The sequence below is a fragment of the Lampetra fluviatilis genome, chromosome 51, assembly GCF_964198595.1.
Source record: "Lampetra fluviatilis chromosome 51, kcLamFluv1.1, whole genome shotgun sequence".
Taxonomy (NCBI): domain Eukaryota; kingdom Metazoa; phylum Chordata; class Hyperoartia; order Petromyzontiformes; family Petromyzontidae; genus Lampetra; species Lampetra fluviatilis.
Genome location: NC_136325.1, coordinates 9,010,967 through 9,027,607, shown reverse-complemented (window position 1 = coordinate 9,027,607; position 16,641 = coordinate 9,010,967). Strand labels below are relative to the sequence as shown.

Sequence of the window (16,641 nt, the reverse complement as noted above, 5' to 3'; positions counted from 1 at the left end):
CACAGCCACGCGGTCAGAGGGCACGCGAGCTGCACACTGCTGCTGCTGATGATGCTGCTGCATATTGTGATGCTAACGATGGTGGGCTGCTGGTGTTTGTGCTGCTGCTGATGGTGCCGACGCTTGCAACCGCTTGTGGCGGTGCAGCTGGCAGTGCCGGAGCTGCTGATGACAATGACGAAGATGATGATGGCGATGATGACGACGGCGCCGCCGCTTGCGCTGGCGGCAGAGGCGGCGCAGTCACCCCCCCCCCCCCGTTGGCGCTCACCCCAAGCGGCGGTGAATCCGTGGGCCGTCGCGTCGCCACGAGCGTGCAGCCGGGCAGGCGGGCCGGGCCGGTCGGGCGCCGTGCTGAACGTCACCACGTCGCTGGGGCAGCTGCGGCCGTCCACCGAGCACGAGAACAACTTGGCGGAGGGCAGGGGGGGGGGGCACGGGAAGGAAGGGGGGGAGGTTATGGGGGGGGTGGAATCGAGTTTGGGGGCAGCACAGCAAGCAGGATTGTGAAGTCTCCCGCTGGTGGTTTTAGGGTTGTGCAGTGCATTGCTGGGCGCGACTTCTTTCCGAAGATTTTCCCGGCGTGCCTGGAGCTGCTCTATGTTTATATTTTATTTTGGCTTTTGGGTGGAAACATGAAAAGCCGGAGAAGACACACGCGGTAAGGGCATCCCGAGTCTGGAATCGTCCCCAGGCCCTTCTTGCCATGAGGCGGCACACAGGTGGGCCACCACCGTGCCACCACCGTGCCACCACCGTGCCACCACCGTGCCCACCACTGTGCCCACCACTGTGCCAACCACCGTACCACCACCGTGCCCACCACCGTACCACCACCATACCACCACCGTACCACCACCGTGCCCACCACCGTACCACCACCGTACCACCACCGTATCACCACCGTACCACCACCGTGCCCACCACCGTACCACCACCGTACCACCACCGTACCACCACCGTGCCCACCACCGTACCACCACCGTACCACCACCGTACCACCACCGTACCACCACCGTGCCCACCACCGTACCACCACCGTACCACCACCGTACCACCACCGTACCACCACCGTACCACCACCGTACCACCACCGTACCACCACCGTGCCCACCACCGTGCCCACCACCGTGCCCACCACCGTACCACCACCATACCACCACCGTGCCCACCACCGTACCACCACCGTACCACCACCATATCACCACCGTACCACCACCGTACCACCACCGTACCACCACCGTATCACCACTGTACCACCACCGTGCCACCACCATGCCCCCTCTCCTCGATGCCAGCGAATCGTGAACGTGCAGACTTGAGACCCTTACCCTGAATCGATAGCGGGAGCCGCGGCACAGGTTTCTGACCGTACAGCTCAGCTCCGTGCCCGTGTACCGCGCCTGGAACCCGCAGATCTGCAATACAAGACGAAAGACAAAGATGCTCTGTGTATAGCCTGAAGAGACTGCTGGGGCAAGCGCTATTAACGAGCACCGATGAAGGGCCGAAACAGACCCACGAGGGGGTGGGTGGCCAGCACCACACCAGGCCGCCTTTGTCTCCCTAGCGGCGATGTTTACACACCGCACCAGCCACTCAGCTGAGTCGACCTAGGGGAGACCCAGGACTGTTTAAAAATAATCGTTCATGACCGGTAATCAAACTCGGTTTCAATGCGCAGCTCCCTGAACTACCGTTCTGCACACACACACATACACACACACGCGCACACGTACACACACACATACACACACACATACACACGTACACACACGTACACACGGACGTGCCGCACGTGAGTTAATAAACCACACAGGTACAGAAGCACGCACGTGCACACCACAAATGAGATGGGATTGAACAGGAACGTAGCATTATGCTCCCCCCCTTGATGTGAAAGAGATTCCTCATTCAAGCAGGTCCTAAAGAGTTGATGGACACGGCCCGGTTGCCAATGACTCACGAAGAGTCACATAGACTTACAAAAAGACAGATTGGCACGGACTTGATTAAACTGGAATCTCAAATGCGGCGCGAGGTGACGGTCTCACGCCTGGGACTTTGGGAGTTGCTGCATTTTGGGAGGCGATGGGACGAGGGAGGGGGGGGGGAGGCCGTAGGGGAAGGGGAACGCTGCGAGAAAACCGTCGGTGATAATCGCTGCAACCGGGCGCCCGTCTCACCGGCACGTCCGCCTCCCCGCCGCCGCCGCCGCCGCCGCCACCGCCGCCGCCACCCGCCGCCGCCTCGCTCCCTGGCCGCCCGCTCCGCCGCCTCCTGCTCCTCCTCCTCCTCTTCCATCTCGAGCAGGTAGGAGAGCGGCGCGCCGTCGGACGAGGAGTCGTGCTGGGGGCGGGCCCACTGCAGGATGAGCCAGGACGGCGAGGCGCGGAGCAGCCGGGGCGGCGCCGGGCACGGGGGCGCGCTGCCCGACGTTTGGAAACACACCTCCTCGCTGAAGCCACTGCTCCATGCGCGCACACGCACGCACGCACCACCAGAGTTTCATTAGCAGCCACGGATAAAATCGGTGGCAAGTGCCATCGCAGTCGGCGTTAATTCGGCCGCGGTCGAGGCGACAAGTGTCAAAACTTTATTCCTGCGGCAAAATAAAGTCTTAAAGTTGTGGGTTTCACTGAGTTTAGGTTTGCTGTGCATTTTAGTGTGCGCTCGGCACGCACACGTGTCCGGCGTCCCCGTTGCGCGTACGATTGTGCGTGCGTGCACATCCGAGTTCGTCTGCTTAGGTGCGAGTCTGTCTATGCGCGCGTGGCGTGGGTGGTGCGTGCGCGCCCGCCCCACCTGGTGCCCAGGTCGTTGCGCGCTGCCAGCCGGAACGTGTAGCCCTGCGCCGGCTGCAGGCTGCCAAGCCGGCACTGCTTCTGCGAGCCGGAGTAACACTCCCGGAACGCGTTGCTCCGCTTTCCCTGCGTGCGTGCACAAGGTGGGGGGCAACGGATCCTCCGGGAGTTGCTCGCGCGTTGCCGCGGGGCCGCCGCCCACCGATCCCCATCTGCGTTTCAAGGAACCGGTGGTTCCACCGGCGGCGCGGCACACGATGATACAATATTGAGGCTGACCGGACCGTGAGCGGTGAATGGATATGGTTCGCCGCGGCGCACGGTCGGGCACGTTTCATGACGCGGCGGAGTGCCGGTGTTGTTTGCTGGCTGTTTGCGGTTCGAGGTTCGAGCCCCCGTGGGCTGCCCTGGTTAATACTGTGGTACTGCGTATTAACCGTGAACACCACGCGGCTGACAGCATGCCACGTGTGCCGGCGTTGCAGTCCAAATTTGCCACATACGGAAGATTAGACCGCTCGCTAGTCATTCGGGAAACACACCGCACTCCTACTGTGCGACTACCGCAGGCTGTGTCCGCCTAGCGGGTCGGGTGGGAGGCTGCCCCCCCCCCCCCCCCCACCCCAGCATAGGTAAGAGTTCACTTGAAAAGATTCCGGAAATAGTTCCGTGAGACCTGTTGCTGCGGGGCACTATTCTTCAATCTCACGACACACCGCCGACAGCATGGTCAGAATAAAATGCTGAGAATGTTGGGAGAGAGACTTAAAGGCTGTGCCCCTACATCCAGAACACACAATGATAACAACATTAACAATGATAACAACATTAACAATGACACGGGTGCTTTGGATCCATTCCCCGATGCGCCATCCCGCCAGCGCTCACTCGAAGGATTTGCGAACGGGAAATCTTTCCGGCTCTCGAAATCACAACACCCTAGGCTGGAATTAAACAAAAAGAAAGTGGCAAGGCGGCCGCCTGGCCAGGACCCCGCGGACAATTTCCTCCGATTACGGATTCGCGAACGATCGCTCTGCGGACGCAGCAAGGTGTGGGGGGAGGGCGGTCGATGCCGTGAGGTGCTACGCTTCATTAGGGCCAACACCGAGATACAAATTGGACCCCTGCCGGGTTTCACCGCGGTCGAATTGTCGGCGCGTTTGTCATATTTTACGTGGTTTCGCTGAACAGAGTTTATTCCGATTTGCGCTATTGGCATTGTGTCCGTGAGATGAGGAATCTATGCGGATCTCTTGCAGAGCGGCGCGGCCCATTTGTGCAAGCAATGGGCCACGGAAGTGCATATCACAAAACTTCCCCCTAAGTGACGTCTGGTTCCCACAATAGCGAGCAGCACCTGCCCTGCTGCCCGGACCATCAACCCCACCGCGCTTGAGAACTCGTTTTATTGACAGGCGGCCGAAACTTGGATTCAAACCCAGAGTCTCAGAGGCAACGGGAGTGCGTGGACGGGAGGAGAGCGAGATGAGGGGGGAGAGAGCTAGGAGAGCGCGTGCAGAGGAGGAGGAGAGGCCGACGCTCACCTCGTCCCACTCGAGCAGGTATCCCGTGATCTTCGAGCCGTTGTCCACGGGTGCCTTTGGGGAGGAACAGGCGCGGGGGGGAGGAGAGACAAAGCGGGCAGGGGCGTGAGCACGGGGGCTACGCGCGCTCGCCTAGGCCAAGAAGGGAGGCAGACGATGAGATGGAACGCGATAGAACCCAGAGTGCAGACAAGATGGACCCGCATGAGGAAAAGAACACAGACAAGAGAGAGGGGGACAGAACGACACAAGTGGGTGGTGGATTGAGAGGTTTGGGGTGGAGTTCGTAGTTCAGGGTGAGGGGTTCAGGGTTAGGGGTTGGTGGTTCAGGGTTGGGGGTTGGTGGTTCAGGGTTAGGGGTTGGTGGTTCAGGGTTGGGGGTTGGTGGTTCAGGGTTAGGGGTTGGTGGTTCAGGGTTGGGGGTTGGTGGTTCAGGGTTGGGGGTTGGTGGTTCAGGGTTAGGGGTTGGTGGTTCAGGGTTGGGGGTTGGTGGTTCAGGGTTAGGGGTTGGTGGTTCAGGGTTGGGGGTTGGTGGTTCAGGGTTGGGGGTTGGTGGTTCAGGGTTAGGGGTTGGTGGTTCAGGGTTGGGGGTTGGTGGTTCAGGGTTAGGGGTTGTGGTTCAGGGTTGGGGGTTGGTGGTTCAGGGTTGAGGGTCGGTGGTTCAGGGTTCAGGGTTAGGAATTGGGGGTTCAGGATTAGGGGTTGGTGGTTCAGGGTTCAGGGTTAGGGGTTGGTGGTTCAGGGTTCAGGGTTAGGAGTTGGTGGTTCAGGGTTCAGGGCTAGGGGTTGGGGGTTCAGGGTTCAGGGTTATGGGTTGGTGGTTCAGGATTCAGGGTTAGGGGTTGGGGGTTCAGGGTTAGGAGTCGGTGGTTTAGGGTTCAGGGTTAGGAGTTGGGGGTTCAGGTTTTGGGGTTGGTGGTTCAGGGTTCGGGGGGGGGGGGGGTTACGGCCGCCACCTTCCAGTGCAGCACGAGTGACGTCTTGTTGCGCTGCGTGAGTCGGGGGGCGGCGGGGGGGTCGGGGACGCATCCGTGCGTCGTGAAGCCCACGGAGTCCGAGCAGGAGCCCCTCGCCGACGCGCACACCGTGCTCACGCTGCACGCACGCGCACAACGCAAAGGTCCCCCGTGTAACCTACACGGGCTGTTGGGGCAAGTGCCGTGAGCGAGCGCCTGTGAAGGCCGGCACGGCGCACGAGTGGGGGGTGCTCGTTTTAAGGCCGAGTCGACCTAGGGACGTTAATTCCAACGGGGAAATTGTGCGCGCTTAACGAGACGCTTTTCAGGAGTACATCGACCGGGAGGAATTGCTGAACATCGCCAGGACACTCACGGCACACAACATCCAGTACACATTCCGCTACTAAATCACGGGGAGACGTTCAGCGAGTGAGAAATGCGGCCCCCCAGTCCTGCTGCGGCCAAACGCTTCGCCAAACTCCCCGCGAGCCAAACGAGGGCAGCACACGGACTCCTCTCCACCGCTGGGGGGGGGGGGGGGGGGGGCACCCACCGGACGTGGTAGTCGGTGGCCGGCCGCAGGTCCCGCACGCAGATCTCACGGTCTTCTCCGCTGTCGGGCAAAGGGTTGGGGCGGGGGGGGGCGGGGGGGGCGACACCCAAAATTAGGAGGGCACAGAGGCGGCCCGCCCAACTTGTAGGGTCCAAGGCGTCCGTGCACCGCTGCTGCTCCTCCACAGCAGCAGCAGCCGGCGGTCACCTTCAGGAAGCGGTGACGACGACGCCGCAGCGTGCAACTAGGTGGCCGTGTGAAACGTGGAAGGAGCATCGCGGGGCAAATGTGATGCACGATACGCCTGGCAGAGGCTCCCTCCCCCCGCTACTCTCCTGCCTCCCCCCCCCCCTTCTTCTTGGGGCCACACACGTGTGCACACACACAAGGGCAAAAAATATTCCAGATCTGCTCAACGACTTCAGGACTCTCTATGGACTCACCATCACTTACCTCTCACCTCACTCTGCACCCCTCCACGCACTCTCCTGCCTCTCCCCTCTACTCTCACTCTACTCCCCTTCACACTGTCCCACCTCTCCCCTCTCATCTCACTTCTTCCCCTCCACGCTCTCCCCTCCCTCTCTCCCCGTGAGTCTGTGGGTCTCGACAGGAGGGGTCCCGGGGGTTCCCCCATACGGCGACCGTGCGGTGACCTGCGCCGCGCCGCGCGCGAGCCGCCCCCTACCTGTAGATGACCTGGTAGGCCCCGCCGCCGCCCGACTCGGAGATGGACACCTCGTAGCGGCGGGGGCACGGCGGCGAGTGCAGCGGGGAGCCCCCTCCGCCCCCGCCGCCGGGGCAAGGACGGTGGCCGTTGGTGATGGGCGCCGGCGGAGGAGCCGGCGGCGACCAGGAGAGCAGCGCCGACCGCGCCTGCACGTTCGTCACCTGCGGCGGTGGCGCCCCGACACGGGACTCTCGTTAGGAGCGGCCGCGGCGCCGTTCGGGATCGCGAGTCGATCGGCCTCAGGGTCCCCGGGACGCCCGCGCTGTCGGCGAGCGACTGTTCGGTGCCGTTGCCAGCACGCAAAAAGGGGGGGGGGGACTGGTGTGGCCAGCGCCACGCTCGGCCAGTGCCGATGCCGAGCGAGGACTGGTGGGGGACTGGGGGGAAGGGGGGGGCGCCCAGTACGACGTCACAAGCGACACTCTCGCTCGCCGTCGCCCGGAATCTCACGCTGCTCGATGCGCCACCGGCTCCCCCCGCTCCCCCCCCCCCCCCCCCCCCACTAATGCAACGACGTTTTGTCTTTCTCCACGAGGGTGGCCAAATAACTACGCGGCGGTGTGGCGGGGGGGTCGGGGGGTCACGGTCCACTCCTCTGCTGTGACCCGTTAGCACGCAGCGGCAACGCCAAGAGAGTTGCCAACGAGGCGGTGCTGCCGAACGGCCGTGCGATTCAGGTTCCTGCGGGACCCTTGGCTCAAAGAGCTGCTTGGCACGTGGTGGGGAGGTGGGGGATGTGTGGGGGTATCGGGAGTGCCGGGAGACTGCTGCCACAATCCCGCTTGCCGACTGGCTCTCCCTCGTTCACCCGTTTCGCTCACTCGCGCTCGCTCACCCTCCTTGCTCACCCGCGCTCACTTCGCCCACCCGCTCAACCACTCACGCTCTTCACCTTCTCGCTCGCTCACCTATTAATCCGCCCGCTCACCTCGTCCGTTACCAAAAGAACAAGTGTACATTATAGACTGCCAGTACGCCCACCGAGGTTAAGAACTAGGCTACAGTCTACATTATAGACTGCCAGTACGCCCACCGAGGTTAAGAACTAGGCTACAGTCTACATTATAGACTGCCAGTACGCTCATTCAGGTTAGAACCAGGCTACAAAGTGAACCCCTGCCCCCCCCCCCCCCCCAAATATAGAAGTCGAACTCTGCCTGTGGTCACTATCATTACTCCACCAGGTAGGGACGTAACGTTGCCCGTTATTTAGAAGCGCGACATTTGTTTACGCACGAAGGCCTCAAGACTCACCCTGGAGCCGGGGTGCTGCCAATCTTGCTTGTTTGGTCAATTCCACTGAACAAGCCTTTGGCAACGCGCGCGTGTGTGTGTCCAGATTATTGAACCATGAGAAGGGCCTTTGTCCAAAACGTTGGCCCTAAAATACTTGTACTTTCACGGCCGCGGTGTTGCCGACGAATAGCGTCGAGATGTTGTTTGGCGACGGCTGTGCTCGCGCAAGACTGCCAACGCAGCAGCGGCAGTCACCCAACAGCACACGCGTTGGGGACGTGGAAGGCGTGGGGAGACTTGCAGTACTGCCATCTCCTGGCCACCACGGGGACCCGAACTAAACTCACCGGATCCCCACACACGCAGTGCGCTAACCCGCCGCGTCGCCGCTCCCCCCCCGCCCCCCCGCAACAGCCCCAAAGTAACTAACGCACCGTAAGTTATTGCTCATCATGTCGACTCAAAGAATTCTCACCCTGCGTCGATTCACGAAATCAATGCACGTTTTTGTTTCTTTGTCCCATTGTTGCCGTCCAATTTTCCTGCGTCCTCTTGCACCGCCCCGTCCGTTCACCGGCCCCTCACCGTGAACGCGAGCCGATGCCATCTTCGTGAATCAGGAAAACAATTGATTCCGCTCGCGTGAAATCAGGAGAATCGGCGCAAGCAGACGACGTATCGCCACGTGCCGAGCGGTTGTGTAACGACCACATGCGACGGAAATCAAGACGAGTTACCTGCGGTCTTCCGATGGAACTCGCGGCGTCTTGCGGTTTTCTGAGTTCCACATCTGTCTCACCTGTAAGCACAGGTGCACGCAAACAAACACCGTTAAGAAATGAACTGTTGGGAGCAAGTGCAGTTAAGCAAGTAGCACCTACGAAGGCCGGCACAGCACTCGAGTGGGGACGGGGTGGCCAGCACCACGCCCGACCGCCTTTGTCTCCACAGTGGCGATGTCTTACACACCGCCCCAGGTACTCATTTGAGGCGAAGATAACCTAGGGGAGGCCCAGGATCAGTTCAGATAATCGTCACTGGGTCTTGGTCACCGGGTTGGAAGCGCAGTGCGCTTAACCACTGCACAACGGCCGCCATTCGTCAATAAGTCGGCAGCGACGTCCCGACAAAGCTTGTGCCAGGCTAGGTGCACTTGGGGCCGCGTGAAGTGCCGTAACACGTTGCGTCAATTCACTTCGGTGCTCTTCGCAGCCGCAGTGCGACTGTTCACTCCGGTGACCCAAGTTAGAGCCCCGGATGAGATCCCTGGAAACGGCCAATCGTGTTGGCCCACACCGTGCCCAACCGGCATCCTGTCACGAGGCGACTTCGTTGCCAAACTCTCGTGGGGTCGGGGGGGTGGCAGTGTGGGGCGCCCCCGCTGGAGTAGAACGAACGGCCCCGCGGGGGTGGACACCTCGACGGGTTGATGGCCGCAACATTTCTGGGGCCACGTCGAAGGCCGGCGACGGCTCGCGCAGGAGGCCCCCCTCACCCCTCCTAACGACTTAGTCGTCGTCTTAGGGCTTCCGCGACCGATATTATCCATAGCAGAGGTTTGTTTGGGTAACTTCGCGTAAATAAATGTGTTGTTAAACCCGCGACCACCACGCGACATGGCCAATTAGTAAGGTTTGTCACGTAAACAAAACGTGGCCAATTCGTTACGTGTGTTGGAGATTAAACCCACGACAGCATTGACAATGATAGTGTAGTGTATAGTGTAGTGTATAGTGTAGTGTATAGTGTAGTATATAGTGTAGTATAGTATATAGTGTAGTGTATAGTGTAGTGTATAGTGTAGTGTGTGTTGGAGAGTAAACCCACGACAGCATTTACAATTCGAGTACCGTGACGTTTCGCCGGTAATTACAACAGCAGCCAGCCTCATCGGGCGATGGCCAGAGTTGTGGAGAGAGTTGCGGAAAAATCCTCCAGTGTCGGTCTTAAGTCCAGCAATGGCCGACACGGCCGACAATTACGTGTGCCACATCGAGACAAATCCTCGCCGTTTCCCGTCAAGCGGTTTAAGGTCGGCGCAACTGACTCACAAGGCTCGGGGAGAGAGGGGGGAGGGGCACGAACCCACAAATCATAAAACCGCTGAGCGCTGTGGGGCCGACGAGAAACCCAGTAAACGTGGAACACGTTGAGCCAACCGTGGGCCAACGTAGGCCCAATGCTCGGCATACTTAGCGGGGACAATCGCAGTTCCTCTTCCGAACCGAAAGAGGCCAGCAGAGGCCAAGACTGAAGCAGTTCTCTCCTGGGGGGGGGCACTCTCCCCGTCTGTACCCCCCCCCCCCACACACACACCTCCCAAACCTCCCCCCCCGTAAACACGGTGCTAGGTTAGCAGTGGCGAGGCAATGGAGCGTGCAGGCGTCGCACGCTCGACCACCACAGCTCGGCCACGGGAAACAACACCGACGACGAAGCGGGATTTGGATTCAGAAACGGCGTCCAAGTACAAGAGACCGCCGCCAGACTCGGTTCGGATCCGCCGGGCGCGTTGCACGCTCGCTCGCCTTGTCGCAAGTGGAAGGGACGTCAAATTTGTTCTAGATTTGAAGCTTTCGTGACTGCAAGGATTCATGCTCTTAGTTCTTTCGGTAGAGTCACGTGACTTTACCGAAAGAACTAAGAGTACGTCAAATTTGATTCACGATCGGGGAGAAAAACGTCTGACCCGTTCTAAGTTGACGATGCTTTTGTGATATATTCTTTTTGTAAAACCGCGACCCTTCGCACGGCTTCCTGAAAATGCGCGCGGCGTGGCATCTGGCTTGACAAACACATGGAGTTGATTGCAAGGGGGCACGGGGAGAGAGAGAGGGAGGGAGGGAGACGATCGGCGGTGATTGTCTCTGCCTTTGAAGTGCGCCGGCCAGACTGGCCAGCCGCTGTGCCGGCTATCACTGCCACGAGTGCACTTACGCACGCACTCACTCACGTACACACTCACGCACTCACGTACACACTCACGCACTCACGCACTCACGCACTCGCATATGCACGCACTCACGTACACACTTACGCACGCACTCATGTACACACTTACGCACTCACGTACACACTTACGCACTCACGTACACACTTACGCACGCACTCACGTACACACTTACGCACTCACGTACACACTTACGCACTCACGTACACACTTACGCACTCACGTACACACTCACGCACTCACGTACACACTTACGCACGCACTCACGTACACACGCACTCACGTACACACTCACGCACTCACGTACACACTTACGCACACACTCACGTACACACTTACGCACTCGCATATGCACGCATTCACTCATGCACTCACTCACGTACGCACGCACGCACTCACTCACTCGCAATACGCACTCACTCACACACTCACTCACATACACACTCACGTACGCACTCACGCACTCACGTACGCACTCACACACTCACTCGCAATATGCACGCACTCACTCGCAATACGCACGCACTCACTCGCACTCACATACGCACGCACTCACTCACATACACACGCATTCACTCACGTACACACTCAAGTACACACTCACGCACGCACGCACGCACTCACGCACGCACTCACACACACATGCATGCACTCACTCATACACTCACGCACGCACTCACGCATGCCGGTGGCTGGGCACACAGCTGCAGCAGCAGCAGATCTGGCAGCCACAGGAGCACCACTTTAACCGTGCCTCCTCCTTCAAAACACACCCAGCTAGGAAAATTCGCAATAGATTCTTGGGTCAGGCCGCGTAATGATCGGGGCCATATTTGTGCTATGAAGAAGGACCGATACCCGAAACGTCAACGATTTTATATTTTTCTCTTTAAGGCCACAGCGTTGTTGACGAACGTTGCAGAGATTTGTTGTTTGTTATTTGTGCCTTGTGCACCACTGGCGAGGCAGCGTCAACAATTAATGTGACCGGAATTGGTGCCGTCAATCCACTCTTTTTCCCTCCATGCGGCCGATGTTGCTGAAGAGCAACGGGCTCCAATTTTCCATAATAGAGGTAATTTTTTGGGGGGGGTTAGATCGCGTAAATATAAATGTGTCGTTTAACCCTGCCACCAGCCGACACGGCCAATTAGTGAGGTTTGTCACGTAAACAGAACATGCCAATTTCTTACTAATACAGCACACCGGTGTGTTGGAAAGCAAATCCACAACATTTACAATCCGAGTACGACGTTTCACCAGTAATTACAACCAGCTTCATCAGGCGGACAGCCATGTTTGTGGATAAATTCTCCTGTTTCGTTCCTTAAATAGAGGGATAGATGTCCCTATCTAATTTGCTGTGTCGGGTGTTGGCGGGTTTAGTGACACATTTATATTTACGCGATCTAACCCAAAAAAAAACGTTTATTATTGATGATATTGGTCGCAAAAGCCTACGTGTTAAACAAACAGGCTCCGATTTGACAACGGGCCAGTTGAAGAGCCGGATGATTGTGCCACTTGTAGCGGAGTTTGCGTATCATCGCGTGCTGACGATGCCCCCTTAGCTTTCGTGAGATGTTCCACGGTTAGGTTCTGGATGGACCGTAGCTGCAAACCGCACACAGATGCGAATCTTCTATTTGTCATAAAGTGCCAGCATCGGCTGCTGCTGCTGCCGTGGTTTTTGTCTGCAAACTCCGACACAGCGAAACAACTCTGTTTTGTCACGTGTGCAGCAAGCCCAACTCCAAAATCAATCGTGTAAATTAACACTGGCTGCCGACAACAAACGTGTAAAGTAAGAAAATAAGCAAGCCTGCTTCCCGTGGCTCGTGTATCGTTTCACACCACCACACGCTTTGTTCTGGGAAGTATTTAATCGTACAATGGTAGCCGTCGAGGGGGCAAAACCACCCGTCCGAAAGTTTGCAAAAAGTCCTTCCCGCTCTGGTTTGCGTCTCCCAAGTCTCATTGGCGACACCTTGATCAAGTTGCAAGGCAATGCTACGTTCAAGTTTTGTTCACGTGGGACCATCTCTACGACACTTAAGAATGCTCCATCGACCACAAATCGCCCCCCCCTCCCCCCGCCTGCCCCCCTCCCGTTATGGACCAACAGAGAAGAGGCATAAACACTTTTGGAACCGTTAAAAACCTCCTCTTATCAAACGGTTCAGCTGCGTTGGGATTGTATCGCGCGGGAACGATATCGCGGATCGAACGAGCTACGCAACGCACTGCAACGGGCTCGCCTTTGGTTCAATAATAAAAAAAACAACAGTGGCTGGGGATGGCTAAGGGTGTCGGGGAAACGCTGACCAAATTATTTGTTCCTCTGTCGCCATCCCTTGCGGTTCTGCGATGCCACAAAATCCATCCTGCTCCTGGCACACATGCGCAAACTGATGCCATCGCTCCATCTCCGGAGCAGTCGTTGCGTTCTCAGATGCCCGCGATCCCATTCATCCCCGCGAGCTAAGTGTCCTCCTGGTGGCCAAAGCCACGTGATGCCTCCAACTGGCACAACGTAGAGCCATCGTGTTCCTCTCCATGTCTCTCGGTGCAATTCCAAGCAGCGCACATCTTTCCCGTGTGTCTTTGCGCACTTTTTTGTGACATTTTTCTCCCTTCGCTAATGTCTGCGCTTCTGATCGGTACACCACATGCAACGGTCGAAAACTTTCCTCCCCAGTCATAACGGCGGTACGATGCCCTTCATCGTCAAGTTTGTGTTTTCCAAAAAAGAAACGGTAAAAAAATATATACGTCAAACCCAAACTACACTAATTGCGTCTCGAAAAATCATCCCAGCAGTTGGAATCAACAGGAAATCATTTTAAACCTCTGCCTCTTGTGAGCAATTGTATTTTACGATGACTACTGAGGGCATACAAAGGGGTCCCCCCCCCCCGCCCCGCCGTCTTTCACAAAAGGCTTGTGGGGGGAAAAAAACGTAAACTCTTTTCGTGGCCCACGGCGAGGCATGGCGATGGCCTCAGGAGGCCTTCTGGAAAATGGAGCCATTGGTTCCGCGGGGGCACTTTGGCGCGTGCACCGCAAATCGCCGCCGTGCAGCTTAGCGGATTTCACGCCGCTCCGTTACCCTCGTCGGGATAAGCGGCGGCCTCATTTCGCCCGCGAGTCTCAACGCTCGGGTCGTTATGACGGCCGGGTTGCGGGCCGGACCGGCGGCAGTGGTAATTTTGTGCGATTCGACGCAATTTGCCTCCTGCCGTAAGATCCGAGGGCGACCCCCGCAAAGGGAACATCGCCGCTTAACGCCGCGACGCGGCTGTGACAGCACCCACGCGGCGCGGGCCGAGCGGCGCAAGAATCGTTTCTCAGAGGAACTAAAATCCCTCTTGGCACAGCATCAACGGGAGCCGATCCAAGATGAGAGATGCCGCAACCTAAAGCGTAAATGCCGTCGAACGCCGCTCCCGTGCAGTTAATTTATTTAATTTATTGTCCGTGACCACGCCAAGAAGAATGTTTGTTTCCAGCGTTCTGCTGTACGAATAATAAGTAAATTTCACGTGATATTTTTCAGGAACGTCTAACGTATGGCTGGATTGAAGGCTCTCTGCGAGTGTTTTTACTGCATACAAAGTAGATATATACGTATATAAACAGGCAAATAAATGTCCTCCCATTTCTCAATCCACTGGTGGTTTAAGCCCTCCCCGTGCCGTGTCGGTCAAGGGCAAGCTGTGGGAACGTATTCCACCGAGCCACGCGGTGCGTCTTGGTCAAGGGGGCAGCAGGAGGAGGGCCTCAGAACTGGTTTGGGGCATCGCGATGTTAACCGTGAGCGATGTTCGCCGTTAGCTTGCCCACCAATGTTAGCCGTGGCCAGGAATCAAATTCCGGATTGTCAGACTCGTAGCACAGGGGCGGATAGACGGTGATCGGTGCTGTGCATGAACACATACAAGACGGTTACCTAATGTTAGATCACGACAGTGGCAGGGCCCCTGGCAAGCAGCGGACAAATGCCTTATTATTTTAAGCCGGTCAATAGCGAGCGCTTTCACCGTATGAGACAGCCTCAAGTTCAGACGCGCCAGGAAGTCGAGGGGAGCAGGGAGACAGAGAGAGAGAGTGTGGGGAGCAAGAGAGAGGTGGGGGTGAGATGGAGAAAGAGGGAGGGAGGGAGAGAGGTAGCGGGGTAGAGCGAGACGCGGAGACAGCGAGAGAAGCGGTAAAAGGGAAAGAAAACCGGCAGCAGCCGCCACTCCGTGCCAAGTTTCCCCGTTTTATTTTTTTTAGCCCCTTCAAATTCCTGTCTCCCGGTGAGGCGGCGGTGGCGGCGGCAACGGGAACGAAATTCACAACGCGCGCCAGACGACCGCTCATTCCTGAGCCGTTACCTCACCCGGCAACCAACTCGGAGGAGGGCGGCGGGGGACGCAAGGGGCAGTCTGTCTCCGAGGGTTACGGCACAGCTGAGACGGAGACCCAATCGCGGGTAAGGGATCCGGTGGCGGGCTGAACCACGCGATCCGACGCGAACAGAAAACTCGGTTGGCGTGCGGATGCACGCACACTGACACCCTGCCCTAGGTGATTTTTAGATGACCGATATAACTGACCTATGACCAACTCACCCCCCCACCCCCCACGTAAATGCGCCCCTCGCGCGTCAGATCTCGAACCGGATCATAATCATCATCAGCATTGGCCATGAACAATCCACCGCTGGACGAAAACCTCCCTAATCCCATCGTCATCTCTAATGGTTCCGCGATGTGACAATCCCACTCAAGCCGACTGTCTCGCTCCTTCATCACTCAAAGTTTATTATCGTTGATCTTCTTCTTCTATATCAGGGTTAAGAATCAAGATCTCACCGTGGCCAAAGTTGTTGATGCCTGGAGGGCTTGCCAACACGCTTCCTACAACTCTGCCAGATCACCCAGAGAATCACATAGAGACCCACAGATTAAAACTCAGACTCACACACAGATCCATGGATCTGCCCAAACAATATCCCACCATCTGGCCTTAGGTAGCCTCACACAGAGACCCAGAGACATGCACAGAGACCCACAGTGACCCACAGATTCACAGAGATGCATGGACTCACACAGAGACCCATATATCTGTCCTAATAGTATCCCATCATCTGGCCTTAGGTAGCCTCACACAGAGACCCAGAGACACGCACAGAGACCCACAGAGACCCACAGATTCACAGAGACGCATGGACTCACACAGAGACCCATATATCTATCCTAATAGTATCCCACCATCTGGCCTTAGGCCTACCCGTCGGCCCCTCGCCCATCCTGCACAGCATGCGTCCCACCCAGCGCAACCATTATGGCCTCCTAAAATCTACAAGACTTAACCTGCCACGTGCCCCCATACTGAACAGACCAATAAATGTTATTCTAAGCAAAAACATATTCATAAACGTTAGAATACAACGTGTGTTTATATCACGCCCAAGTGAAATAGCCTCCAGGATCTGTAGATCTTTGCTGGAGAGAACAACCGCAAGTTAGCGGGCTTAGGTGGGACACGTCGCTAGAAACTATAGGGGGAGGGGAGGGTTGGTGGCCTGCCTTTGGGTCGAGACTAATGGTGAAGTGGCAGGCAAAGGAGGGAGCGTGCCCGTGATGTGCGACACTTCGCCCGTGATGTGCGCCTACCGCCTGTGCCCTCTGCAAACATTTCTCTGTGAGCGTGGACCCAGAACGTTCCACGCGGGAAACGCCGTGGCCGAAGAGGAAGCAGAGGCTCCCGGTGTAAACACCGCACGACGGCTCCCCTACGCAGCGTGCGCACGGGGGAGGGGGTGGGGGGAGGTTAGCGAATTTCAAAACGCGACACAAATGGCCAAGGCTGCACGGT

The 16,641-nt window shown here is 57.6% G+C and overlaps 1 protein-coding gene across 1 annotated transcript in view; it reads right to left on the bottom strand.

The window, feature by feature from the left end:
- The window catches only part of LOC144948933 (fibronectin type III domain-containing protein 3B-like), a 165,621-nt gene that overhangs the window by 23,483 nt on the left and 125,497 nt on the right, over positions 1 to 16,641 (bottom strand). The window contains 10 exon segments of the mRNA XM_078878680.1: positions 272 to 410; positions 1,332 to 1,418; positions 2,187 to 2,288; positions 2,290 to 2,467; positions 2,806 to 2,930; positions 4,352 to 4,405; positions 5,308 to 5,446; positions 5,864 to 5,923; positions 6,552 to 6,754; positions 8,567 to 8,628. Coding sequence (XP_078734806.1) covers positions 272 to 410; positions 1,332 to 1,418; positions 2,187 to 2,288; positions 2,290 to 2,467; positions 2,806 to 2,930; positions 4,352 to 4,405; positions 5,308 to 5,446; positions 5,864 to 5,923; positions 6,552 to 6,754; positions 8,567 to 8,628 — 1,149 coding nt within the window.